The 27,537-nt window shown below is 46.9% G+C and overlaps 1 protein-coding gene across 1 annotated transcript in view; it reads left to right on the plus strand.

Annotated features, from left to right (window-relative positions):
- Nucleotides 1–27,537, plus strand: part of LOC141094352 (uncharacterized) — a 172,939-nt gene that overhangs the window by 64,993 nt on the left and 80,409 nt on the right. Inside the window, exons 6-11 of the mRNA XM_073580190.1 lie at nt 9,566–9,715; nt 9,845–10,024; nt 10,107–10,230; nt 10,310–10,407; nt 10,606–10,696; nt 23,534–24,724. Coding sequence (XP_073436291.1) covers nt 9,566–9,715; nt 9,845–10,024; nt 10,107–10,230; nt 10,310–10,407; nt 10,606–10,696; nt 23,534–24,724 — 1,834 coding nt within the window. The remainder of the gene's footprint in view (nt 1–9,565; nt 9,716–9,844; nt 10,025–10,106; nt 10,231–10,309; nt 10,408–10,605; nt 10,697–23,533; nt 24,725–27,537) is intronic.

Consider the following 27,537-nt stretch of genomic DNA (forward strand, 5'->3'; position numbering starts at 1 on the left):
TCCATCACTAACATTGCTCCGGTCGCTGCATCATCTGGGGTTGTGGCCGCTCTCTAAGATGGAGGCCGCACGGCTCATTCAGCACCAGGATCACCCCTGAATCCAGTGCTCTTGGAATCTCCCGCCTGTAATATCACTAAGATCTTTCCCAGATCTGGAAGGATCCAATCACTTTTGGGGGGAATTGTTCTACTGTTTGCAACATTCCCTGTTCTTAAAGGAGCAACTCCAGCAGTAAAGCTGAATACAGCACAGCAGCATCCTGCACACACTGAGGCCCTGATCATGTGACTCCTGACTCCTCCCCTCCTGTGACCTCATCACAGGTCCTGTGCGCACAGAGCAGCCATATATGTGGAGTGAGGCTCTGCGGGTGGAGGTCGGTGCTGGAGGCTCCATTATTCTCTATGTGGAGTGTGGCTCTGCGGGTGGAGGTCGGTGCTGGAGGCTCCATTATTCTCTATGTGGAGTGCGGCTCTGCGGGTGGAGGTCAGTGCTGGAGGCTCCATTATTCTCTATGTGGAGTGTGGCTCTGCGGGTGGAGGTCGCTGCTGGAGGCTCCATTATTCTCTATGTGGAGTGCGGCTCTGCGGGTGGAGGTCGCTGCTGGAGGCTCCATTATTCTCTATGTGGAGTGCGGCTCTGCGGGTGGAGGTCGGTGCCGGAGGCTCCATTATTCTCTATGTGGAGTGCGGCTCTGCGGGTGGAGGTCGGTGCTGGAGGCTCCATTATTCTCTATGTGGAGTGTGGCTCTGCGGGTGGAGGTCGGTGCTGGAGGCTCCATTCTCTATGTGGAGTGCGGCTCTGCGGGTGGAGGTCGGTGCTGGAGGCTCCATTATTCTCTATGTGGAGTGCGGCTCTGCGGGTGGAGGTCGGTGCTGGAGGCTCCATTATTCTCTATGTGGAGTGCGGCTCTGCGGGTGGAGGTCGGTGCTGGAGGCTCCATTATTCTCTATGTGGAGTGCGGCTCTGCGGGTGGAGGTCGGTGCTGGATGCTCCATTATTCTCTATGTGGAGTGCGGCTCTGCGGGTGGAGGTCGGTGCTGGAGGCTCCATTATTCTCTATGTGGAGTGTGGCTCTGCGGGTGGAGGTCGGTGCTGGAGGCTCCATTATTCTCTATGTGGAGTGCGGCTCTGCGGGTGGAGGTAGGCGCTGAAGATTACTGGGTGCGGGGGACATTAACTCCTTCAGCACTGAGACTCTTTTGGGGTCTCTGTGTGGTGTGAACAGTGACATAACAGCAGAGGAGTACCTAGGGTTTTGGTTCGGGGGTGAAGCTTCTGAGTGGCCCCTAACCAGGTAACCCTGATCACAGCTGGGTGACGCACCGTAATAGTGGATGTAGGAGAACCTCTAAGATGACCGCGCTGTTACTGAAAATAATCTCTATATAAAGACCAATATTGATGTTACCGCCATATGGTCAGTGGTAGATACCAGTCCTATGGAAGATATAACAGGTCACAGCACAGTTACCGATAATGACTTACCGCTGACGTTCTTTCTGATGGAGTCGTTCACTTTTCCCGTCTTTTCCATCTGGCCCAGACCGATATGACAACTTCTTCCAGCCAGGACTCGGCTGCAGAGAATACAGCACAGATACATTTCACATCTCATATTCCAGCCCCGTCACCATCTATTCCCAACCTGCACAACCTCCTCATCCTGCTGACACCCCAATACTGAGCCGCTGCTGCCATATGTGTCCCTATTACTGCACCTGCTGTGTGACCTCTAAATTCTAAAGCAACCCTCTAGAATATAGTAATGCCGGGTGCAAGTGCCCTAGAAATCAGTGCCCATATTTTGCCCCCTAGAAAGTAATAGTGCCCTCTGTGTGCCCCATTGACAATCACAGTAACCTGGGTTCCCCTATATCAGTAAGTGCTCACTTTACATTTAATAATGTCCCGAGTGTTTCCCCGTACAGCTCCACAATACACAATATAATGCTCTCTTATGCTCCCCCATAGGTAGACTCTATAGCATAATGCAGCCCCTAATATAATGCAGCCCCATAGGTAGACTCTATAGCATGACCGACAGTCATCATAACAGAGAACAACTGACAGTCTTCATAATAGAGCGCAACTGACAGTCATCACAACAGAGTGTATTATACTATATGGAGGACGATGGGAAGTGTATTACACTATATGGAGGACTGAGGAGTGTATTATACTATATGGAGGATGAAGGGAAGTGTATTACACTATATGGAGGACTGAGGAGTGTATTATACTATATGGAGGACTATGAGGAGTGTATTCTACTATATGGAGGACTATGGGGGACATTATATTATATGGAGGACTATGGGGTGTAAACTGTAGATGTGCTGCTGATAACATGATACTGTATATCTGTTAGTGATCCATTAGTGATCGTTCTGTCCCTATCATTCTTTCTCAGACGGTGGAAAGAGGCCGGGAAACAAGTGTTAAACGACTTCAATATTGTCGATCACACTCATTTAGCGGCCTGAACTCGGCGCATGTAAATAAAACCGAAATGCTTCTGTGTGATGTGCAATATGTTAGCATTTGAGGCCCCATTTTAAACTTTGCCTAGGGTCCCACTTTGCCTAAAACCAGTCCTGCCCTGTGTAATGGGTCCCCCAGAGTTCCAAAGAATTCATGAGACCTGTCCCGCTCCTATTTGAACCTAGCGGCGTGCTTGTAACACTTATACTTGACCACCAGCATGTTGTCACTTAATTGGACTCGGCTTTTACCTTTTTTCTGCGTTTGCCCAATTAGTGGCTTAGTCAGGCCTCTCTGATTTTTTTCACATGGTGCCGCAGGCAACTGTACCTCTGGCAGAGAGGGTCTTGAAGAGGGGGATGCTGGTGTGAAAATTATCAATGTAGAGGTGATAACCCTTATCCAGCAGTGGGTGCATCAATTCCCACACAATTTTCTCACTCACCCCCATGACAGGGTGACATTCAGGGGGGCTAATTTGAGTTGGGGCGGGAAGAGAGGAAGGAACAGACATGGGCAAAGTCAGCTAAACACAGCAGGCCTCTTTCACACATCAGTTTTTTAGAATCAGTCACAATCCCTCAAAGTGGATCCTGTGCAGATTGTAAAAAACTGATGCACCGCATTCGTGTTTTTGATGGATCCGTTGAAGCAGCAGCTGTAGTAGTTTTAAAGGAACAGAATTCTAGAGAGAGACAGAGAGATTCTATATGTGCTAGAATGGAAAAAGCAGCTGTAGGGGTTAAATTAAAGAGAGAAATTATTCCGGGCATGCTCAATTTTAAAAAATGGAATCCGTCGCTGGATTCCGTCTTTTGACGGACAGCTCTGGATCCTGCGCCCACAGGTTTCCATTATAGCCAACAACAGACAGCTCTGGATCCGCCACTGTCCGACTTTTCGACATACACAAAAAATGTTACTTTGCTCATTGTCTCCGGCCGACCGAGAGAGAATTTACGATGGATCCGTCAAACGACGGATGAAACGGACGGCCAAAGACGGATTGTAACTGAAGGTAAAAACTCATGTGTGAAAGAGGCCTTAGCTACTCACGCCATAAACAGAAAATATAACTGACACTGCCTGCAGGATGCAGCAAAGAGAAATAGCAGACCTGACACCAGAACGAGGCAGAGAAAAGTTAACTCCTGACATGACCGAGAGAGGGGAAGACAGGACTCAAAACCCGGTCTGGATCACGACAGTACCCTCCTCTCAAGGGGGTGCCACCGGACCCCCAGGTTTCACAAGATAACGTGCATGAAAAGCCCGAACCAACCGATCAGCATGGACTGATCGCTCCCGGACCCAAGATCGATCCTCAGGACCGTAACCCCTCCAATATACCAAGTACTGAAGCGAACTGAAAACCATGCGAGAATCAACAATCCGTTCAACTTTGATCACCACAGTGACAGGAAGCAGAGGGGATGAAGACCCTGCCGAGGAAGGTACAAATGACTTAAGAAGGGACTTATGGAACACGTTGGGGATCTGAAGCGACGGAGGTAAGCATAAGCGAAAGGCAACTGGATTGACACCGTTAATGATCTCGTAGGGACCAATAAACTTGTTTCTGGTAGACAACCACACTTTATCTTCTACCAGAAATTTAGGTCCTACAGATAGTCGCTTATCAGCAAAATGTTTCTGTTTGCCCTGAGCCACCCCAATGTTCTTCTGGACCTCCCTCCACACCTCCCCCACCTGTTAAACCGCTGAATCAGACCCTGGACACCCTGAATCCAACCTGGAAAATTCACCAAAATGGGGGTGAAAACCATAGTTACAGAAAAATGGAGAAATGCCAGTGCACTGATTAACCTGATTATTAAATGTGAACTCAGCCATGGGCAACGAGGAACACCAATCATCCTGCTGAGATGTGGCAAGACACCGCAATATCTTTTCAAGTGACTGGTTGGTCCTCTAGGTCTGACAAGTGCTTTCGGGATGGTAGGCTGAGGAGAAGGTCAAGCTAATATCCAATCTCTTGCACAATGCCTCCAGAATTTGGATACAAATTGCACCCCTCTATCAGACACCAAATTCAGAGGCACGCCATGCAACCACACAACGTGCTCAATAAACAACTTGGATAGTGTTTCTGCGTTAGGCTGTCCTGCCAAAGGTACAAAATGCGCCTGTTTACTAAATCTGTCAACCACTACCCAGACAACAGTTTTGCCATTGGAAGGAAGAAGATCAGTGATAAAATCCATGGACAAACGAGTTCAAGGTCTATCCGGAATTGACAATGTCAATGGTACCAATTCCCCGGCCTGTTATGGGAGACTGTAACACCTGCACACGTAGCACAAGCAGACACAAACATGGAGATGTCAGAAGACATGGAGGAACACCAGAACAATCTAGCAATAGCTCTCCGGGTGGCCAAGACTCCAAGGTAACCACAGAAAGCGGAGTTGAGGAACTCCCGGAGCACCCTCAACCGATACTTAACCGGAGCGAAGAGCTTGTTATCAAGCAATGACGGAGGAGCAAGTCCCTGAGCCTCACGAATATCCCGCTCCAATTCGAAGGACACCCCAGCAATGACCACCCCATGCTGAAGAATGGAGGAAGGAGGTTCGGGAGGTGATATCGGCTCCAAGCTGCGAGATAAGGCATCAGCCTTGACATTCTTGGAACCAGGCCGAAAGGTGATGGAAAAATAAAAACGTAACAAAAAAGTGACCACCTCGCCTGTCTAGGGGTCAAACGTTAGGCAGACTCAATGTAAGACAGGTTCTTGTGGTCTGTAATCACCGTGATCCAATGAATAGCCCCTTCCAAAAAGTGCCTCCATTCTTCATAGGCCAGTTTTATGGCCAATAACTCCCGATTCCTGACATTGTAATTTCTCTCAGCAGGAGAAAATTTCTTGGAGAAAAAAGCACAAAGTTTTAAATTGGTCAAAGTGATCAGTCCCTGAGACAGCACCTCTCCCACTCCCCCCTCCGATGCGTCCTCCTCAACAATGAATGGTTCAGACGGATCCAGCTGGACCAATACAGGAGCAGACATAAAACATTTTTTCAATGTAGAAAAGGCCACAACTGCCGGGGGTGACCAGTCTCTAAGATCTGCCCCCTTACGAATGAGATCAGTGAGAGGCTTGACAACCTTAGAAACCCCTTAATAAATTTGAAATAGTAATTGGCAAAACCCAAGAAACACTGAAGACCTTTAAGGTCTCTGGGTTGCACCCAATCAACAATGGCCTGTACCTTTCCAGGGTCCATACAAAACCCCTTGGAACACAGGATGAACCCAAGCAAGGACAGCTCTTGGACAAAAAATGATCACTTCTCAGGTTTAGCGAACAGAGAGTTCTCCCGTAACCTCTGAAGAACTGCACGTAGATGACCCATGTGAGATTCTTTGTCAGATTTTCGAAAATACAAGAATGTCATCTAAATATACCACCATAAAGCATCCAATGAAGTCAGAAAATACATCATTAATGAAATTCTGAAAAACTGCTGGCGCATTCGTGAGACCGAAGGGCATGACCAAATTTTCAAACAAACCCTCAGAGATGAGAAATGCTATTTTCCACTTATCCCCCTACCGAATACCGATAAGATTATATGCTCCCCTGAGGTCCAACTTGGAATACCACTTAGCCCCAGATAATTGGTTGTAAAGATCAGGGAGGGGGTAGTATTTCTCACCGTAATTTTATTTAGTTCCCGAAAATCAAGGCAAGGACGTAAACCACCCTCTTTTTTTTTTTTTTTTTTTTTTACAAAAAAAGAATCCAGCAGCCACAGGAGAGACAGAGGGATGGATGTGACCTTTTATGTAAACTTTCTGAGACATACTCTTTCATAGCAGTACGTTTCGGGCCGGAAAGATTGTACAGATGGGCATTGGGCAATTTAGCACCTGGAATGAGATTAATAGTACAATCATAGGGGCGATATGGGGGCAAGATCTCAGCCTCTTTTTCAGAAAACACATCCTTAAAATCTTTCAGGTACTCTGGAATACCATCCAGATTAACGGACGACACCAGCACAGCAGAAAGACAACTCTTTGAACAATTAGGACCCCATTTCACAATATCCCGAGATTCTCAGTCAATAACAGGATTGAGCAGCTATAACCAGGGGAATCTCAACACCAGTCCTGCTGGAAGATTATCCAGAACATAGCATGAAATGTGTTTCTGATGCAAGGAACCCACCTTGAGGATGAACTCCTCTGAGACAAGTTGAACAATATTCCTAACCAGCGGTGTTTTATCAATGGCAATGATATGAATTGGGGTTTCAAGCCTAACTGTCTCTGTTACACTAGGACACTAAGCTTGAGTCAATGAAGTTCATGGATGACCCACAGTCCATGAAAGCTGAAGTGGGTGTGTAACAATTCCCACAACAAGTTCCACCTCCAACAAAATCTTTTGAATTGTGGAAAAAGGTACCTGAGAGTTCGGGTGACCTCCTCGAAAATCACTCAGACTCGGCAGCTTGTTAGTCGGTGGGCAAGAGGAGCAGTCCTTCTTCCAATGTCCCGGGATTCCACAATAGAATAGTCTCCTTTCGCATCGCCACTTCCTCTCCTTCTCCTTGAGGTTAATGGCCCCAACCTCCATAGGTTCCATATATGGCATCACCTCGGACTTAGCAGAGTATACTGAAACCTCTCGCTGGATTACTCCTCTCTTCCCCATCTCCGATCCATATGAATGGCCTGAGTCATGGCCTCCTCCAAAGAACTGGATGGAGGATGGAGAGCCAGAACTTCCTTAAGATGATCCGACAGACCCCTCCTGAACAGACATGTTAGCGCAGAGTCGTTCTTGGTCACATCGGTGGACCACCATCTAAACTCTGAGCAATACCATTCGGCAATAAGTTTACCCTGGGAGAGACCCATGACTGTGTCCTCTGCCACCCTGACTTGGTCCGGTTCGTCAAAAATCAGTCCTAAAGCCTCAAAGAACCTATCCACAGGCACACATTCTAGGGCAGTAGCAGATAAAGAAAAAGCCCACGTTTGAGGACCCTCCCGGAATAGCAAAATGATTATCCCCACCTGTTGACTCACATCATCAGAGGATCGGGGTCTAAGGGAGAAAAGCAGCCTACAACTCTCCCAGAATGTATGGAACTTCTCCTTTTCCCTGGAGAAAGTATCTGGGAGCCTGACCGTAGGTTCAGGAGAGTGTAGCAAGACATCTATGGGTTCCAAGTGCTTACAGGCTGATTGTGTAGTCGAACCCTGAAAAGACTTGACTGTCTCAGAAAGTTCCCTCTGGAGTTGATTATGGGAAGTGGCAAGGGCTCTATGTTCCACAGACAAGTCCTACAACATTTGAGTCAGATTAGACATTTGATCTGCCAGAGTATCAAGTGGATCCATAAAGAGAGGAACAAAGAAAAAAACTGTCTATGGTCAGCTATAATGTCATACTGCAGCTCTGCAGGTAAATGCAAACTCCACTAGATGGCAGCAAAGTGGATGGAGCACTGCAATTCTACTCAGAGCAGACCAGCAGCACTGCAGTGAGGCTACCACCAGGTGGCAGCAGAATAGTCAAACAAGCCGGGTCGATACCAGAGAGAAGCGAAGTACCAAGGTTAATACCAAACACAGAGTCTGAGGAGCGCCAAAAGGTAAGTACCAGTCAGAAGCAGATGTACAAGAAGCAAGAGACAGGATCAGGACTTAGCCAAAGCAGTGTCAAGTACAGGGAAATCCAAACACTATGGGAAACACTGAGTCGGGGCAGGAAGAGAGAAAGGAACAGACACGGGCAAAGTCAGCTAAGCACAGCAGGACAAATCAGAGTATCAGCTACTCATGCCGTAGGCAGAAAATATAACTGACACTCCCTACAGGATGCAGTGCAGAGAAATAGCAGACCTGACAACTGAATGAGACATAGAAAGTTGACCCCTGACATGACCAGACCGGGAGAGAGGAAGACAGGACTCAAAACCCAGTCTGGATCATGACACATTTATTACTCTCATTGTACGGAGAACCTTTCTGGCCCCCACATACCATATAATGTTCCCACAGTACCACCATCCTCAATTTTATTTTGTAATCAAGATAACAGAATGGAGAAAGTCAGCAGTCACCCCTTTTAGAAGATACTTCAGTCCTTCTACTGGTCCATATTCTTAGACCAGTGGAACACGGACCAGTAGGAGCGCAAAGTAAGTCCAAAACGTTTGTCCGTCATATCTTTTTTTTTTGGAAATCACTGCACCTGCCGCCACGCTGCTAGCACTGTTGCACTTTTTGTCATTGTCCTGAATCAAATAAATTAAAAAGGACTGAAGTATCTTCCAAAAGGGGTGAGTGCTGATTTTCTTCATTCCATTGTCTTGATTATAAATAGTCACCCTGAAGATTTAATATAGTGGAGGTTGTAACATTGGTTCAATATGTTCATATACTGGGTAAAAACTTCCTATTTGGTGCCTCAACACTTTACTATAATTATTTTAGGAATATTTCACACTTTTTTGGTGTTTTTCATGTAATATATGGAAGATTACATGGAGATATTGGCAGCAAATAACTTCTGTCTTGATGTTCTTACAAAAAATCTTTTATAAAAGCCTCAAACTTCTGTGTGTGAATCAGAGCTGAGATCTAACATGATAGAAGATTACAGTCCGGGGAAAACGGGAAACCTTCATATAGACGGCCGGTGGGGGAGTCAGTGACGGACTCTGGCCAAATGTGTTTCTAGAGCCATAGTAGAAGATGAAGATGTCGTCCTCATCATGAAGTAGTTAATGTATTTCTCCTGTCACGTGTAATGAATATCTCCTGCAGTATTGCTAATGCCGATTCCAGTGTCGGTAAATGAGACGAGAATTAGCGTTATGGAAGATGAGTCTATGAGAAACGTATTCAGCTGCCGACTCCGAGGAGGAAACTGCTTGTTGTCTGTGGCCTAAATATATAGGTTTTATTAGTAGATGTAAAGAAGAAAACTAAATACTGTAAAATAATTTCCTCTTATGTTTCCCTTAATATCTCCAGTAATTGTATTATTACACAAGATTTTTACTATGTTATATCGGCTCATCTTCTTCTCATACAGATCTCTACAATATCGGATCCTCTCAGTGAAGACCTTCTACAAAAGAGAATTTTCCTGATTTACCCATCAAAGATAGATATGGACAGAGAAAAGATGGCAGAGAAAATATTACACCTCACCCTAGAGATCCTCTTCCGGCTTACTCGAGAGGTGAGAGATTCTGATGACATCCCATTGTATCATTCTTATATATGGGAATAATAGATGGACAGAACTGGAGAGGTAAGGACTCTGGAAATGTCTGTAGTGAGATTTATTAATGTGTCTCTCCATAACCAGGATTACACAGTGGTGAAGAAGACCTCTAGTGAGCGCTGCCAGGACCCTGTGTCTGAGGGATGTGGAAGAACCCTGAGCCCAATCACAGTTCCTCCACCTCACCCCCTGATGCATGAGGACATCAATGACCAGAAGATCCTAGAACTCACCTACAAGATGATTGAGCTGCTGACTGGAGAGGTGACACTGCTGGGAATGTTGGGACATTACACAGTAGCGCTATAAAGGGATCGGGGGATGACGGTATCATTGTATGTGTCAGGTTCCTATAAGGTGTCAGGATGTTTCCGTCTATTTCTCCATGGAGGAGTGGGAGTATTTAGAAGGACACAGAGATCTGTACAAGAACGTCATAATGGAGGTTCCCCAGCCCCTCACATCACCAGGTAATAGACAGGACTAAATACACTCGGTCTATATCTATATGAAAAGAATGAATTCAGTCCCTGTATGTGTTTTCTCCAGTTCTATCCCGTAAAAGGACAACATCACAGAGATGTACCAGTCCTCTACTTCCACAGAACTGTAAACAAGAAGATCCCAATGTTCCTCAGGATCATCAGGTAGATGGAGAGAAGGTGTCATTAGATCTCCCCTATGATGTGTAGACGGCTGTGAAGGTCTTGTGCTCAGTCTTGTTTTATCCACCAGTATTATATGTTTTATACTTGTGTAATGAGAGCGGTGGAGATGGCAGGATTAGAGCTGATCATAGATGTGACTTCTCCATCTGTACGTGACTTTTATAATATTTGTTTCAGGGTGAAGATCTGACCCATATTAATGCTACAGAGACATATGTGAGGGGTGATGAGTGTTGTAAAGAGGATATTTCCACATATGACTACCCAGGTGAGAGGTAACCACTAAATGCAGATAAGTCACAGATTCATTTCAGTCACCGGCTGTGGCTGCTATATCGTTGGTGTAGTACGGCCGTATTACCATGATCACCATTTTGCCTCTAGACCACAACATTATCCTTCACCCAAAACTGTTCAAATTACTTTGGGCATTGAAAGCCCTTTTGTATAGAACTTCACCTGGAGGATCCATCTACCCCCTGGGATTAGAAGACGCTGACCTTTCCTGCCCAGGCCTGTAAACTACAAAGCCAAATGACAGCATACATAGAATGTTCTGATAAATTAGAAAATCACTTGAAGAAAATATTATGATGTGTCTGTATCATCAGAAATCGGAGGGTAATGATACTGTTGGCTTCCTAGATCCTGATATCTTATTGGATGAATCTCCCTTCTCTCCCTTCTGTGCAGCTGAATGTGCTCATATGGTCCCTGGGTCGCCCTCCCAGGGCTGTGGGGTACTCGGTACCGGGCCGGAGTCAGGAGGATGTGTCACAGCGGCGGTGACCCGGTCCGTGGCCCTGGGTGCCCAAATCAATGGTGGATTGTACTGTAGTTTAATGGAATAGCTCGTGACGCCATCTGTGGTGTTTGGCAAATAAGATGGTAAGCCAACGCTGCATGCAGATCCACTGGGACTGATGGTAGGGTGCAGCAAAGATGGTTTAGCTCCCCACAGGTGGAGCTCTGGTCCCAGGGCAGTGTAGATGTGGGATTAGCAGAGAGGCCCGGGCAGTGTGGATGTTGATGCCCAGATGTAGCGGTGCTGATGCGAGAATGAATGGAGGACACCAGGGCTTGCAGTTTCAAAGCTTTACTCACAGTTCATAGTGCACACAGGTGCCTGTCTCAGTACTATGTCCTCCGGGGCAGAGACCCAGCCAACCTCCAGGCAAGATAGGACTCTCCCTGCCAACACTCCACCAACATGTACCTTTCTGAACGACTCCGCCAGTGTGAAGCTGTCCAGTACCGTGGTTTTCTGGAGTTTCTCCTGTCAGATGTTCCTAGAACTCTCCTTGTACGGCAGACAGCTGTAGCCTACTTCGGGGACTCCCTGTTCGTGAGTCCCGGCTCTCTATACAGATGCTGTTGTGCCCCAAGTCTTAGATGGGAGTAATGCATTTACAGTCAACTACTCCACCGGTGTCTGCTGCAGAACCATAAGTGTCCATACAACCTCGGGGATCGGGCCCCGGCCTTGCGCTGAGAACCTATAGGCAGGGTTCCTCTTCCAACCCACAACTCCTCTCTGTTCTCACTTCTCCCTCGTTCCGTACTTGTCTTTCTCTCTATGGAAGCTTAGGGTGCAGTTCTACGTCTTTCTCCTTCTCTTTCCCGTGCCAGCTGGCTCAGATCACTGAGGCAGCTGCAGCACTCCTTCTCTCCCGGACCCGTCCTCAGACTCTCCTGACTGACTGTCCTCTCTCCTCTGACCTCCTGTCAGACTAACCTCTGACTAACCTCAGACTGACTTGTAATTCTAAACCTTCCCAATCTTTTATATAGTTCTCAACTCCACCCACCTCCCAGCACATCTCGTGTTACGAAGCAAGGATCCACGAAAGGTGCTCTGCTACCCTATAAGCATGGAGCTGCAATGTGGTCCTGCTGAACTATCCTGTGTGTGGGGTGCAGGTGTTGGAGTGTGGCAAGGAGTTCCCACCTTACCTGAATGGTTGGGCACTACACCTTAGGAGAAGGTGCAGTGCCTCTGTGGCGACTGAGCCTCAGGGGCGCCACATACCCCCCCGTTAAACATAGCACGTCCGCGGGCTGCAAAGTAACAAAGTAGTCAGCAAAGAAACATACAAAAATTTTATAATGCATAACAAACTTTGCTTATACTAATCTTCCTAGTATAGGAGGTACTCATCTTGAACGTTACAAACAATTCTATCTAAAATTTTTAATTCTAAGTGCAATTCTCAATTCAAAGCGCTATTCTCTGTAACACATTTTTCTCTCATTTTTCTCTCTTTCTCTAGACGCAAGACACTGACCGCACATACCTGGCCCGTCACCTGTCACTTTCAATTCTTTATTCATATCACTTATCTCTATATCAGACATTCCTAATTCTTCTATAAAAGCCATTTCTCAGTTACTAATACTCTTATAAAATACATTATCAAATACTGCTCAATAAAACATTTATTCTTGTGAGTGCTGGACACCGCTCCAAGCCGGGATTTCTTGCAGTGTCCTTTGAGGTAGACATCATCTTCGAAATGTGTCCATGCAAAACATTATCTTCGCAAAGTGTCTTTTATGTAAAACATCATCTTCGCAAAGTGTTCCTATGTAAAACCAAGAGAGAACACCTAAAGAGGTGCAAACTATTTACAAAAGAGTTTTGGATCATACAGCGTCCATGATCTCCTCAGTTCCAATAGAAAACGCTGCCACTCAAATATTAGGCAACAAAAGTGCTACCAGAAAAACATGATAACACAAAAAGGCACAACTGGTGCAACAAACCCTCCTTGGATAACGAGAAATTTTAGTGCAAATCTGTAACAACCCTGCTGGCGTCACTGCATGGCCTCCCATCCCCTGCACATCAACTTACTCACAGCTCCGGGTCATGCTGTGAATTCTGTCTGTTGCCAGTCCTGTGCTCTGTGCCTCTGCTCTTCTGTATGTTTCCTGGCTATGTGTGTATAGGGGGGCGGCGCCAGAACTCTCTGGTTCTTATGCAGTCAGGGTGCACCTGTCTAATCTGTCCCTGACCAATCACCTAGAGCCCTTGACTATTTAGTTCCGCCACACCCAATGAAATATTGCCTGTGCAATGTCTTAACTCAGTTAGCTCCTTGCTGCTGAGCTAGCCAGGCCCTGTCCTATGTCTTGCCTTCTCTGAAGGCTCGTCATGTGCATTGCTGTGTCTTGGTACCTTGCTTAGTACTTCTCTGTCCGCCTGCCAGGAGGCAGAATATCCTGGTCCTTGTGTCTTTGTCCCTGTGTCTCTGTCTGAACTCAGTCTTACCTCTGTCTGTCAGTCTCCTTGTCTTTAGCTTCCTTCTCTGTTGTGTCTTTCCTTGTGTCCTCCCTATCTTAGGCTCTGCTCTCTTGCAGCTCTGCCTGCTCTGCTCTCTTGCAGCTCTGCTCTCTTGCAGCTCTGCCTGCTCTGCTCTCTTGCAGCTCTGCCTGCTCTGCTCTCTTGCAGCTCTGCCTGCTCTGCTCTCTTGCCGCTCTGCCTGCTCGGCTCCCTAGCCGCTCTGCCTGCTCGGCTCCCTAGCCGCTCTGCCTGCTCGGCTCCTTAGCCGCTCTGCCTGCTCGGCTCCTTAGCCGCTCTGCCTGCTCGGCTCCTTAGCCGCTCTGCCTGCTCGGCTCCCTTGCAGCTCAGCCTGTCCGGCTCCCTTGCAGCCCAGCCTACTCCGCACTCCTGCGGCTCCGCCTATTCCACACTCCTGCAGCTCCGCCTACGCCGCACTCCTGCGGCTCAGTTCCTAACCTGTTCCAACATATTCCACTCCTTCCTGCCTGTATCCATACCTGCACCTCTTTTGTGAACAGCTCCAAACCTGTTCCTTCATATTTCACTCCTTCCTGCCTGTATCCATACCTGCACCTCCTGTGTGAACAGGTCCAAACCTGTTCCTTCATACACCACACCTGCTTGCCCTGTGTCTCCAAGCCGTGCCTGCTTGCCCTGTGTCTCCAAGCCGTGCCTGCTTGCCCTGTGTCTCCAAGCCGTGCCTGCTTGCCCTGTGTCTCCAAGCCGTGCCTGCTTGCCCTGTGTCTCCAAGCCGTGCCTGCTTGCCCTGTGTCTCCAAGCTGTGCCTGCTTGCCCTCTGTCTCCAAGCCGTGCCTGCTTGCCCTGTGTCTCCAAGCCGTGCCTGCTTGCCTTGTGTCTCCAAGCCGTGCTTGCTTGCCCTGTGTCTCCAAGCCGTGCCTGCTTGCCCTGTGTCTCCAAGCCGTGCCTGCTTGCCCTGTGTCTCCAAGCCGTGCCTGCTTGCCCTGTGTCTCCAAGCCGTGCCTGCTTGCCCTGTGTCTCCAAGCCATGCCTGCTTGCTCTGTGTCTCCAAGCCGTGCCTGCTTGCCCTGTGTCTCCAAGCCGTGCCTGCTTGCCCTGCGTCTCCAAGCTGTACCTGCCAGTTTACCAAGCCGTGCCTGCTTGCCCAGTGTCTCAGCCTGCCTGTTAGTCACACCTGTACATGTGACTTGTCCCCGAGTGGGATCAGCAGCCACAGCCAGACACCACCCTGGAGTGGCACCCGACAGCTACCTGCCGCACAAGCCTGACCTCACCATCAGAGGCTCCAGTGAAGACCGAGGTAGCTGCAGTAGTTACGCCCCTTCCAGGGTAGTCTGGTTTGTGGCACAGTGGGGCCACAATCCCCCATTCAGCCAAGGCGCGAGCGTGACAAAATCTTCTACTTGTGTTCCCCTCCTGGGGTTCTGGAAGCGAAACTGGAACTGTCACCATCCTGATTCTGGTTATTCACAAAAGGGCCTTGAAGCTGTGGCAAAGGGAACCCATGATGCATCTCAATGCCCATTAACTGTTCTTCTTCAAGAGGTGGTTCCACTGTTCTGGTGCAGGGTCTAGCTCCTAGGGCTTCTGCAGCTTGTCGGCGCTGATAAGCAACTACCTGGGGTCCTGGCAGTGAAGGGATCCCGAGATCACCGTCCCAAAACAATCCAGACCCCCCTCTTCCCTGAAGATGTCGGATCGGACGTACCAGCTCCAACGGTACCCCCAGCAGCAAGGGCCTCCTCCACCTCCCCATCAACCCATTAGGAGTGCCGGGGTATATACAGTATATGGTACCTCTGGGTGGTGCGGTCCCATCTCCGGTGCAGGTGTAGTGGCAGTGGGACACCGGGGATGGCGGTGGAGCTAACGGCAGCTCCGGTTCCGCTTGGGTCGCTGGCGGGACCTGCGCAGCCGCGCCAGGTCCGGACGGGGGCTCTTCCTCCTCCGCTTCAGCTCCCCGGGCTGTGTATAACTTCTCTGGTGGTAGCGGCAATGAAGGAACAAGGTACGCCACCAGTGGCATGGCAGCGGCTCCAAACTTCCCAAGGTCTGCCGGGAGAAAGTCCGGTGCAGTGGCGGCGGGTACCGCAGGTGTAGGCCCCTCCCGGGCACGTTGTCGGCTCAGTCTCCCCAAGGCCTCTTACCTCAGCCGCAGCCGGGTGGTCAGCTTGACTATTTCTTCTTCCAAATGCCGGCGGTTCATCTCATAGATCAGGTTGGAGCCTTCAGCCATGGAGCCAGGGAGATCCGTTTCCCTGCGCTCCGCAGGACTCCTTCCCTCTCTCCAAAATGGCATTCTGGCGTTCTTCTTCCTGCCTCGTCCCCTTTCCCGCCACTGGATTCTTCTGCCCCTCCTTCTGGGGGCGGCGTCTTCTTCCAGCGCCTCCATACCAAGCCAGTATACGAACCCCTCGGGGGGTGGGCCATGTCGCTGTCACATAGTAATTCAGGCAGGGAAGGCCCAATACTCTTCGCTGTCTTTTCCTAGGACCTCCCATCTCTTCATGCTCTTCTTCTCCGCGCCAGCGGCCATTTCTAAAGTCCATTTCACAGTCTATCAAATCAGGTCTTCTGCACATTTTCAAAAGTGTAAAGTCCAATAAATCTCAGGCGCACAGAACCCGATGGTATCGGGTCTCTTCATCCTGTTTGTGACGCCAAAATTGGGTCGCCCTCCCAGGGCTGTGGGGTACTCGGTACCGGGCCGGAGTCAGGGGGATGTGTCACAGCGGTGGTGACCCAGTCCGTTGCCCTGGGTGCCCAAATCCATGGTGGATTGTACTGTAGTTTAATGGAATAGTTCGTGACGCCACCTGTGGTGTTTGGCAAATAAGATGGTAAGCCAACGCTGCATGCAAATCCACTGGGACTGATGGTAGGGTGCAGCAAAGATGGTGTAGCTCCCCAAAGGTGGAGCTGTGGTCCCAGGGCAGTGTAGATGTGGGATTAGCGGAGAGGCCCAGGCAGTGTGGATGTTGATGCCCAGATGTAGCGGTGCTGATGCGAGAATGAATGGAGGACACCAGGGCTTGCAATTTCAAAGCTTTACTCACAGTTCGTAGTGCACACAGGAGCTTGCCTCAGTACTATGTCCTCCGGGGCAGAGACCCAGTCAACCTCCAGCCAAGATAGGACTCTCCCTGCCAACACTCCGCCAACATGTACCTTTCTGAATGACTCCGCCAATGCGCCTTAAGTGTGAAGCTCTCCAGTACCGTGGTGCTCTGGAGTTCCTCCTGTCAGATGTTCCTAGAACTCTCCTTGTACGGCAGACATCTGTAGCCTACTTCGGGGACTCCCTGTTCCTGAGTCCTGGCTCTCTATACAGATGCTGTTGTGCCCCAAGTCTTAGATGGGAGTAATGCATTTACAGCCAACTACTCCTCCGGTGTCTGCTGCAGAACAATAAGTGTCCATACAACCTCGGGGACCGGTCCCCGGCCTTGCACTGAGAACCTATAGGCAGGGTTCCTCTTCCAACCCACAACTCCTCTCTGTTCTCACTTCTCCCTCGTTCCGTACTTGTCTTTCTCTCTATGGAAGCTGAGGCAGCTGCAGCACTCCTTTCCCGGACCCGTCCTCAGACTCTCCTGACTGACTGTCCTCTCTCCTCTGACCTCCTGTCAGACTAACCTCAGACTGACTTGTAATTCTAAACATTCCCAATCTTTTATATAGTTCTCAATTCCACCCACCTCCCAGCACATCTCGTGTTACGAAGCAAGGATCCACGAAAGGTGCTCTGCTACCCTATAAGCATGGAGTTGCAATGAGGTCCTGCTGAACTATCCTGTGTGTGTGGTGCAGGTGTTGGAGTGTGGCAAGGAGTTCCCACCTTACCTGAATGGTGGGGCACTACACCTTAGGAGAAGGTGCAGTACCTCTGTGGCGACTGAGCCTCAGGGGCACCACAGTCCCTACAAGACCAGGTCCAGTCTTTCTGGCCATAAGTTGCTTCTATGATTGACAACATTAAATGTGCAGTGAGTGTCAAGTGTGAATTTCTGTACAATAGCAACAGTTTCCCTTTATCCCTACTTTCAGAGCTGTACTGGGATAAAAAAGCAGCCCTGCCACACAAACCCCACCAGCCCACATACTATAACACTCCCCCCACACACGATCGGTGGATTTTCTTATACTTTGTTGTGCCCTTCAACACATCTTAAAGGAGTTATTTGAAGTGCCATGTGTGAATGCCACCTCAGTGCGCATGATCGACCTCTTCTTTAGATCGCCAGTTCTCGGGATCATGGAGGTCCCAGTGGTCGTACCCCAGTGACTACATAGGTCTTATACTTTGCATAATCCATTTAAATGGGTTTTCCAATATATACACTGTATTTTTCAGACTATTAGATGGACCTAGGTTTTAGAGGAGGAAATTAGGGGGAAAAAAAGACTGAAGCAAAAATGTGGTCAATTATGTACTTAATATCCTGGTAAATATGGTCCCCTCATCTCCATTCTGAAACACATGGCCCTTCATCCCTATCCTGGCATGCATGGCTCCCTCATCCCTATCCTGGTATGCATGGCCCTCATCACCATCATGGTATGCATGTCTCCTCATCCACATCATGGTATGCATGCCACCTCATCCCTGGCCTGGGGTGCATGGCCTCCTCATCCCTATACTGGCAGGAACAATTGCCCTCATACCTTTACTGATATACAGGGTCCCCATATCGTCCTAGTATGCATGGCTCCATCCGTATCCTGGTATGCAGGGCTCCATCTCGTCTTAGTATGCATGGCTCCTCATCCCTATCCTGGTAGGAATGGTCCACCTCATCCTTATCCTGGCAGGAATGATCACCCTCATCCATATAATGGTATGCATGGCCCCATCCCTGTCCTGGTCTGCAGGGCTCCGTCCTTTACTTGTTATGACTGTCCCAGTCCTTGTATGTATGACCCATCCTTATCCAGATATGATTGTTCCCATCCTTTCCTTATCCTGGTATGCATGGCCCCATCAGAAAAGATTGAAAAACAATCAAACATTACACTTACCTGCCCAACGCTCCCTTGCAGCATCTTATTCCGACGCCAGCAGCTGCTTTTACTTGTGAGCAGCGCTTGGCAGGGACTTTATGCGCTGCTTTCAAGCTTAAGGGCAGATGCCAGAATACTCAGTGCTCCCTGCATGCCAGAACTGTTCATCGCAGACAGCAGTGAGAATTCATTGCTCTTCAGTAGCGCGCACAGTCTCAGCTGGAGCCTTCCTGCTGCTCTGGCTGACACTGCGCGCTACTGAAGAGCAATGAATACTCACTGCTCTCTGCACAAACAGTCCCTGCGTGCAGAGCACTGAGTATTCCGGCAGCTGCCTTTCAGCTTGCAAGCAGTGCATGACATCCCTTCCATGAGCTGCTTACAAGCATTAAGCAACTGCTGGCAATGGAGGAGGGCGCTGCGAGGGAGCGCCAGGAAGGTAAGTGTAATGGTTTGTTTTTTAAATCTTTTCTGATGGTGCCATGCATAAGGAAAGGATGGGACCAATCATACCAGGATAAGGATGGGACCAATCATACCAGGATAAGGATGGGACCAATCATACCAGGATGGGGATGAGGGCCAATCATACCAGGATGCTAAAAAGAAATTAATATTCATTGCCCTCCACTTTCATGGGGGTGGAATGCAGTGAGAATTCATTTCTCTTCAGCAGCGGGCACAGGAGCTAGCCGTAGCCGCCGGCTCCTGTCTCTGTGACCCACTGCTCCGCCAATGCCGCTCCCCCACCTCCCCACCACAGCCAGAGCCGGTACATGTGGACTATAAGACACACCACCCATTTTTCTCCACATTTTGGAAGGAAAAAAGTGCGTCTTATAGTCCAAAAAATGCAGGTATTTCTTATTTTACCATAGTATTCCTGAAAATAATAAACCAATATTAACCCTCCCAAAGACCAATGTCGCCTCTCCAACAACAGGACAGAAGTGGTACTGTGCAGTGTATATGTACATGACAGGAAAAGTGGTACTGAGCAGTGTATATATACCGTACAAGAGGAGTGGTACTGTGCGCTGTGTATGCAGGACAGTAAAAGTGGTAATGAGCAGCAGGGCTGCCACTAGGAATTTCAGTGCTACATACTGGCAAAATTTTCAAGCCCCCTTGAGACTACACCCAGGCTCCACCCCAGCTCCGCCTCCACCCTTCGAACCTTCCACAGTCCCACCGCTCACTCTGAAAAACTCAACTTCACCACGTCCTCATCAATGAGATGTTAACAATTCCCATCAAACATAAGATCACATACCTAGCCAGCAGCTTTTGTTCTCGCCAAAAGAATTTTTAAGCCGCCACCACGACATGGTAGACTTTTTTGCCCGACTCTACTCTACTCTAACCTATTAAACATAAATATATTTTATATATATAAGTGTACAGGTAACACACTGACTCACCAGTGATGTCTCTAGCTGAAGTCCTTTATCTTTGCTTTTCTTTTTCATGCAGCGCAGACCGCCATCAATTCTTCCAGCCAGGACTCATCTCTGCATAAAATAACACAGTTACCTCGGGGAAACGGCCTCCAGAGCACATTCCCCTCTTTTTTCCTTTCTTCTACACTACACATCTGAATACATATATGTACCCACCATTAATATACAGTTGGTTATTATGCAACCCACCATTCCAAATATAAATTATAATACGTCACTGAGCCCCTTCTAGCTATACATAGCCACTTTCCGCACCTAATAAATATATAAATTAATTAGCACCTGTACTCTCTCTGCCAATTCATTACCAGTCACTGCATACTCCACGCCCCTCACTATGTACCTCCCGCTCCCCCGACTCATTATATTTACATGCCCCTTCCCCCCAATTCATTGTCATGTCTTCTCACTCCCATCCTCTATTCATTATCAGCAGCTCTACCCCCATATTCAATACAACATTTACTCCCTAACCCTCAAAATTCATTGTTTGCTCTCTCCCCAGATCATCATTTGCTATCCCCACCCCCACCTTCAATTCAATTGCTGTCCCTCTTAACACACTCTCCATTCATCATTTGCAGTCTCCTGTCCCCTCCCCCACTTCATCCTGTGCAGTCCCCTTTACTCCATGTCATCCTTTGCAGTTCCTTTTAACCCCCCACTTCATGTGCAGTCCCCCTTTAACCCCCTCCCAACATCATCAGGGGCAGTCCCCCTTTAACCCCCTCCTAACATCATCAGGTGCAGTCCCCCCTTTATCCCCCCACATCATGTGCAGTCCCCTTTACTCCATGTCATCTTTTGCAGTTTCTTTTAACCCCCACCTCATGTGCAGTCCACCTTTAACCCCCTCCCCACATCATCATGAGCAGTCCCCCTTTACCCCCCACATCATCATGTGCATTCACTCTTTAACCAATCACATCATCATGAGCAGTCCCCCTTTACCCCCCACATCATCATGTGCATTCACTCTTTAACCAATCACATCATCACGTGCATTCACCCTTTAACCAACCACATCATCATGTGCAGTCCCCTTTACCCCCATGTCATGCTTTGCAGTTCCTTTTAACCCCCACTTCATGTGCAGTCCGCCTTTAACTCCCTGCCCACATCATCATGTGCAGTCCGCCTTTAACCCCCTCTCCACATCATGTTCACACTGCACCCATGGTTGGAGCCGCAGGTGGCATCATCCATCACTTATCTCTGTCCCTGCATCTAGTAAAGTTTTCCTAAACTTTCTGGGAGTGCGATAGCCGGGAGCAGACTCACCTTGTGCTGACTGCTGACATTGGCCGGGCTGGCAGGACTTCCTCGCAGCACAGTGATGTTCAGTGTAGCAGCACAGGTCCCAGCAGCAGCAGGAGCTCTGCTGCTAGCCGCACAATCCTCTTGATGCATCCAGCTTTCAGTGCCGGCTCGGCTGCACCCCCATTCTCTGGGATCAGGGAGGACCGGCTGGGTGGAGGAGCCGCCGCCGGCAGCACCACCACCACCGCAGCAGCTGCACTTGGGAGCCACTGTGGGACAGGAAGGAACAAAGCCCCTGGGAAAGCTTCAGGAGAGGGCGGCGGTGGCAGACTTTCCAACAGTCTGCACAGGCCCTAGTGCACACTCTCCTGCTTCTCTGCACTGACAAGGACCGCGTTCACGGGCTGACACGTGCCGCCGCGGCCCTGGTCAGCGCGTGCACCGAGAGAGTATGTGCGCACCAGGGCCTGTACAGAAGATTTAAGTGGCCGGAGGCCCATTTTGAAGCTCAGAGCCGCCGTCCCTGCGGGCATTTGCCCGCCTGGGCAGATAATCAATCCGGGCCTGCTGACTTTTCAGTTTGTAATAAAACTAATTTCTAGGAGGATTGTGATAATCTACAGGAAAACCATTACACCTGTGCCATGATATATCTCTAAGCTGTGCGAGGCTGATGGCTGTAATATACATTTATTCACCCCTGCAGGAGATGTGTTGGCATGGCTCAAGCCCTGGATTCATGGATTCACTCCATGTCATAAGTTGCATTGTTTTCGATCCTAAGAAATTCAGATTACTGCAAAATCCCTCCTGAAATGGGGAGCAATGTTATTCTCTCTAATCTTCTGGTCAGGACTCATAGTAGCTCCAATGGTCCACCATTAATGATTGCATCTCCAGTTTACTGTTGGAGTTCTCCCCTCATACATACTGTACGTTGTTGTTGAGGATGTAAGATATTTCTTTATTCTATGTCTTTTTTTTTACCTGTTCATTCTGTTTGATAGTTTGATTGTGGTGGGATTGTCCGGCCTCACTCATGTTAGAAGGACAGAATACAGAATCAGAAGACAGAAGAGTAGTCAGTAAACGGGCCACGGTCACAGCAGGAGACAAATACACAATCCGCGAGCTGAGCACAGAGGACTGAACCAGAGGAGAACAACGCTGTATCTGGCAGATTCCGGCCATATGCTTTGAGCTTTAGTAGGGTGTGGTCCTTTCCAATCGGCTGAAGTAGGGAGCAGATTACTCCAGCTGGACCCCAGGAACAGATCCCAGATGAGATTGGACACACCATATGCAGGAGCCCTAATATAACTAAATGACAGAAAACCAGAATAGTTGAAGTCCCCATAAAGTGATTCCATTTTATACATGAATTCACTGAGGGCTATAACCTGTAGGAGGACTGAATATTTTCACTCCACAGTCACTTTCCAGAAATTAACACCCAGTGGATGTTGGAGAGTGAAAATTACACATTTGCCATTTTATCACCCAACACATAGTGCCCAGATTGTGCTCCAGGAGACACACACCATAAATAAGTGGGTTCTTCTCACTATAATATTGCTAAATACAGGGATCCTAAATGTTGTGTGAGCACACTGCAAGACTCAGAAATGAGAGCGGATATTGCAGGATCGGTTTATAGAAACCCTGTTGCTTTTCAACAGCCTTTCAGCCACTAATAGTGTGGGAACCTCTGTTTTTCCATTGACAGATGATGGAGCTGAGTGGGGACTTGTTTTTTGTGACGTGAGAATTGGTATTATTTTCGCCTACATAACATTGATTGGTTTCTTTTTATTTGATAATTGGGAGGCAGAATTAACTAACAGTTGAACTCACACTCAAATAGGCTTTATTGGCAGGACCAAAATACATTTACCATTGCCAAAGCAAGGAAAGTAAATTTGACAGGGGAGTGGATCGGGATCACCACACACTACTGGTTCATCCAGCAACGTTTTCTATTAGACTGTGAACTGTCATTGTCTTGGTAGATAACGTTTTTTTACATAGCTTCCCATTTTTATGAACAGTTTAGGTAGAAATATTCAAAAATATAAAACTCAAGGATATTTTATTAAAAAATAATTGTTTTTTATCTTAGCAGATGACTGTACCAGGAGAACAGAAGGACAGCTGACATCTTCAGTTTTTAAATGTGATGATCTTGAGATCCTACAAGATACAACTGGCGTGATTGCTGTTACTCCAGATATACCATCATCCATTCACAGCAAAGATCTGTCATCTGATCCTATGAAACAGGTCTTGTCTTCTGATTCATTACCAACTACTAAGGAAAATCAAAGTCACAAAAGAGGCATTAAAAAACAAACTGCTCCTAAAGCAAAGAAGTCATTTTCATGTTCAGAATGTGGGAAATGTTTTAACCAGAAATCACATTTTGTTACACACCAGAGAACTCACACAGGGGAGAAGCCTTTTTCCTGTTCAGAATGTGGAAAATGTTTTAACAGGAAATGGAATCTTGTTGCACACCAGAGAATTCACACAGGGGAGAAGCCTTTTTCCTGTTCAGAATGTGAGAAATGTTTTCACCATAAAGCACATCTTGTTTTTCACCAAATAACTCACACAGAGGTGAAGCCTTTTTCCTGTTCAGAATGTGAGAGATCTTTTAACCAGAAAGCAGATCTTGTTATTCACCAGAGAACTCACACAGGGGAGAAGCCTTTTTCCTGTTCAGAATGTGAGAAATGTTTTAACCAGAAAGCAGATCTTGTTGTTCACCAGAGAAATCACACAGGGGAGAACCTTTTTTCTTGTTCAGAATGTGGGAAATGTTTTAACAAGAAAGGGAATCTTGTTACACACCAAATAACTCACACAGGGGTGAAGCCAATTTCCTGTTCAGAATGTGGGAAATGTTTTAGCAATAAATCAGCTTGTGTTAACCACCAGAGAACTCACACAGGAGAGAAGCCTTTTTCTTGTTCAGAATGTGGGAAATGTTTTAAACATAAAGCACATCTTGTTATTCACCAGAGAACTCACACAGGGGAGAATCCTTTTTCGTGTTCAGAATGTGGGAAATGTTTTAACCGGAAATCAGCGCTTGTTATTCACCAGAGAAATCACACAGGGGAGAAGCCTTTTTCGTGTTCAGAATGTGGGAAATGTTTTAACCAGAAATCAGCGCTTGTTATTCACCAGAGAAATCACACAGGGGAGAAGCCTTTTTCATGTTCAGAATGTGGGAAATGTTTTAACAATAAATCAGATTGTGTTAGACACCAAAGAACTCACAAAGAGGAGAAGCCTTTTTCATGTTCAGAATGTGAGAAATGTTTTAAATGGAAATCAGCGCTTATTATTCACCAGAGATCTCACACAGGGGAGAAGCCTTTTTTCTGTTCAAAATGTGGGAAATGTTTTACCCAGAAAGATCGTCTTGTTAAACATCAGAGCAGTCACACATAGGAGAAGTCTTTTTCACTTTCTTAATGTGGGAAATATTTTACTTGGAAATCAACTGTTAATAAACATCTTCTCTGATGTTAAACAGGGGAGAAGACTTTTTTATGTTCATAATGATGGAATAGTTTTAACCAAAATTGTATCTTCTTAAAAGGGTTGTCTCTTGTGATTCCTCATGTTTGCTGACAAAAGGATAAAACTAAACTTTATTAATTCCGAATGTAAAACTGTTCCAATAATTCACCCCCTGAAGGTTAGTCAGAGGGTGACTAATAGAAAAAACATATACCCCACATTTCAGTTTGTAGGGTGATGTGACGTATACACACTCACTCTCCAAGCCTCTCATTTCTACAGGTTTCATCGTCCTCACCAAAGGCGACTCATCAGGAGACTATTTAATATTTACCTATATTCAAGCGAGACTAGAAAACAGAAAAAAAACAAAAATCACGTATCATGTTATCTGAAACAGTCATTAAACTAGCCATATATAGGCAGAGTCCAGACTAAAAACTATATACTTCGTAAGTATATAAGCCACTCCAGTGGTGATCAGTCAGGAATAGAAAGTATGTGAAAATACAGTATAATTATTGTGCTTTTCCTCCTATAGGGACTGCCCTAGTTTGGTATTGTAACAGCTGTCAATTAGTGCAGACAAATTGTCCTAGACTAGACTCAGTTTTCAGACCACCCAATATCTACCACTCAGGGAAAACTTACCTGCTCTGAAGATCACTAGCAGCTTGTAACTAATGGCCATGCTGCGGTCTGTCAGGGAATGAGTGCAATATCGTTATAAAGACTAGGGATATGTGCCACCATAATGTCTGGGAGATCTGTGCCATTATTTAGTATGAATATGGAAATTATCTCTGGAAGTTATGTCTTCCCTGAGCGGTATATCCTGTATTTTCACATACTATCTATTCCTGACACTGGAGTGGCTTATAAACTTATGAAGTATATAGTGTGAAGTTTGGGATCTGCTAATATGTGGCTAGTTTTCTGACTGCTTCGTATAACATGATACAGGATTTTAGGGTTTTCTTTGTCTATCTCGCTTGAATATAGGTCAGTATTAAATAGTCTCCTGATGAGTCGCCTTTGGTGAGGACGACGAAACCCAAAGAAATGAGAGGCTTGGAGAGCGAGTGTGAATACGTTACCTCACCCTATATACTGAGAAGTGGGGTATAGGTTTTTTCTATTAGTTACCTTCTGACTAACCTTCAGGGGGTGAATTGTGGGTATAGTTTTACATTTGGAATTAATAAAGTTTAGTTTCATCCTATTGTCAGTGAATCTTCTAATCAAGGGATAAATATATATATATATACTTTAATTTTTTTTCTTAATAAACTCATTCCTCATGTTTGGCCTCATTGAAATAAGAACACTCATACTCGCTGGCATGCCGGCTCCATTTCAGCGGTGTCGAGACTCACTGTCCCGGGGCCTATGTGAGTTTGTCACATCCCACGAGCCCTGCGCCCAATCAGCGGCGGCTTCACTGGTCCTTCGGACATATTGAACATCATCAGGAAGCCAGGGTCGCGGCTGCTCTGTCTCATGATGCTCGATTTGTCCAAAAGTGGAGACAGTGACGCCAGCGCTGGTTGGGCACAGGGCTCACATGACGTAAAAGCCTCAAAAAGCCCTAAGAATGCAAGTGCCGACACTGCTGAAACGGCGCCAGCATGGGAGGTTTGTATAAGTATTTTTATGTTAACAGGACCAAACATGAGGAATGAGAAGGGGTTGATCAACTAGTGGACAACCTTTTTAAACATCAAAAATCCCACACAGAGAGAAGTCATTATTATACCTGGAGTGTGAGAAATGAATTACAGGAAAATCGTATTTTGTTGACCATCAAAAATAACTCAGACGGGGAGAACCTATATATATATATTATTGACAAGTTGTAGAAAAACATGATGCTCGTGTCGTGCGTTCAAGGATGGAATATTATATGGGAGTTTTATAGAATAAACCAAATACCAACAGAAAATAAATAACCCAAAACAAACATTTATCTGTAAAAATAACTCATCTTTATTAGGTAAAGTATAAAAGTATTGCACCATCTTCCGATACCTGTAGCGGCTCCATTTTTCATGATCTCGGGTTGGGTGTTGGCTTATTTTTTGCGTTCTGACCTGACGTTTTTAATGATTCCATTTTGGTGCAGATACGATCTTTTGATCGAACGTTATTGCATTTTAATGCAATGTTGCGGCGTCCAAAAAAGCGTAATTTTCTCGTTACGCCGTTTAACTATTGGGATAATTCTTTTTTTATATTGATCGGGCGATTCTGAACTCGGCGATACCAAATATGTGTATATTTGATTTTTATTTTTGTTTTATTTTGAATGGGGCGAAGGGGGTGTTTTGAACTTTTATATTTTTTAAATATTTTTAATAACATTTTTTTTCCTTTTGGCATTGTGAGACATACAGCATTGTATCATAATTAGTGTTGAGCATTCCGATACCGCAAGTATCGGGTATCGGCCGATACTTGCTGTATCGGAATTCCGATACCGACTTCCGATATTTTTTCAATATCGGAATTCGGCATCGGAATCGGAAGTTCAGTTGATTGACGGCCTGACGTCATCATGATGCGCGGTGTGTGCGCATCATGATGCGCCGTCATTTCGGG

The sequence above is a fragment of the Dendrobates tinctorius genome, unplaced genomic scaffold, assembly GCF_039654945.1.
Source record: "Dendrobates tinctorius isolate UK_male_01 unplaced genomic scaffold, ASM3965494v1 ptg000063l, whole genome shotgun sequence".
Classification (NCBI taxonomy): Eukaryota; Metazoa; Chordata; class Amphibia; order Anura; family Dendrobatidae; genus Dendrobates; species Dendrobates tinctorius.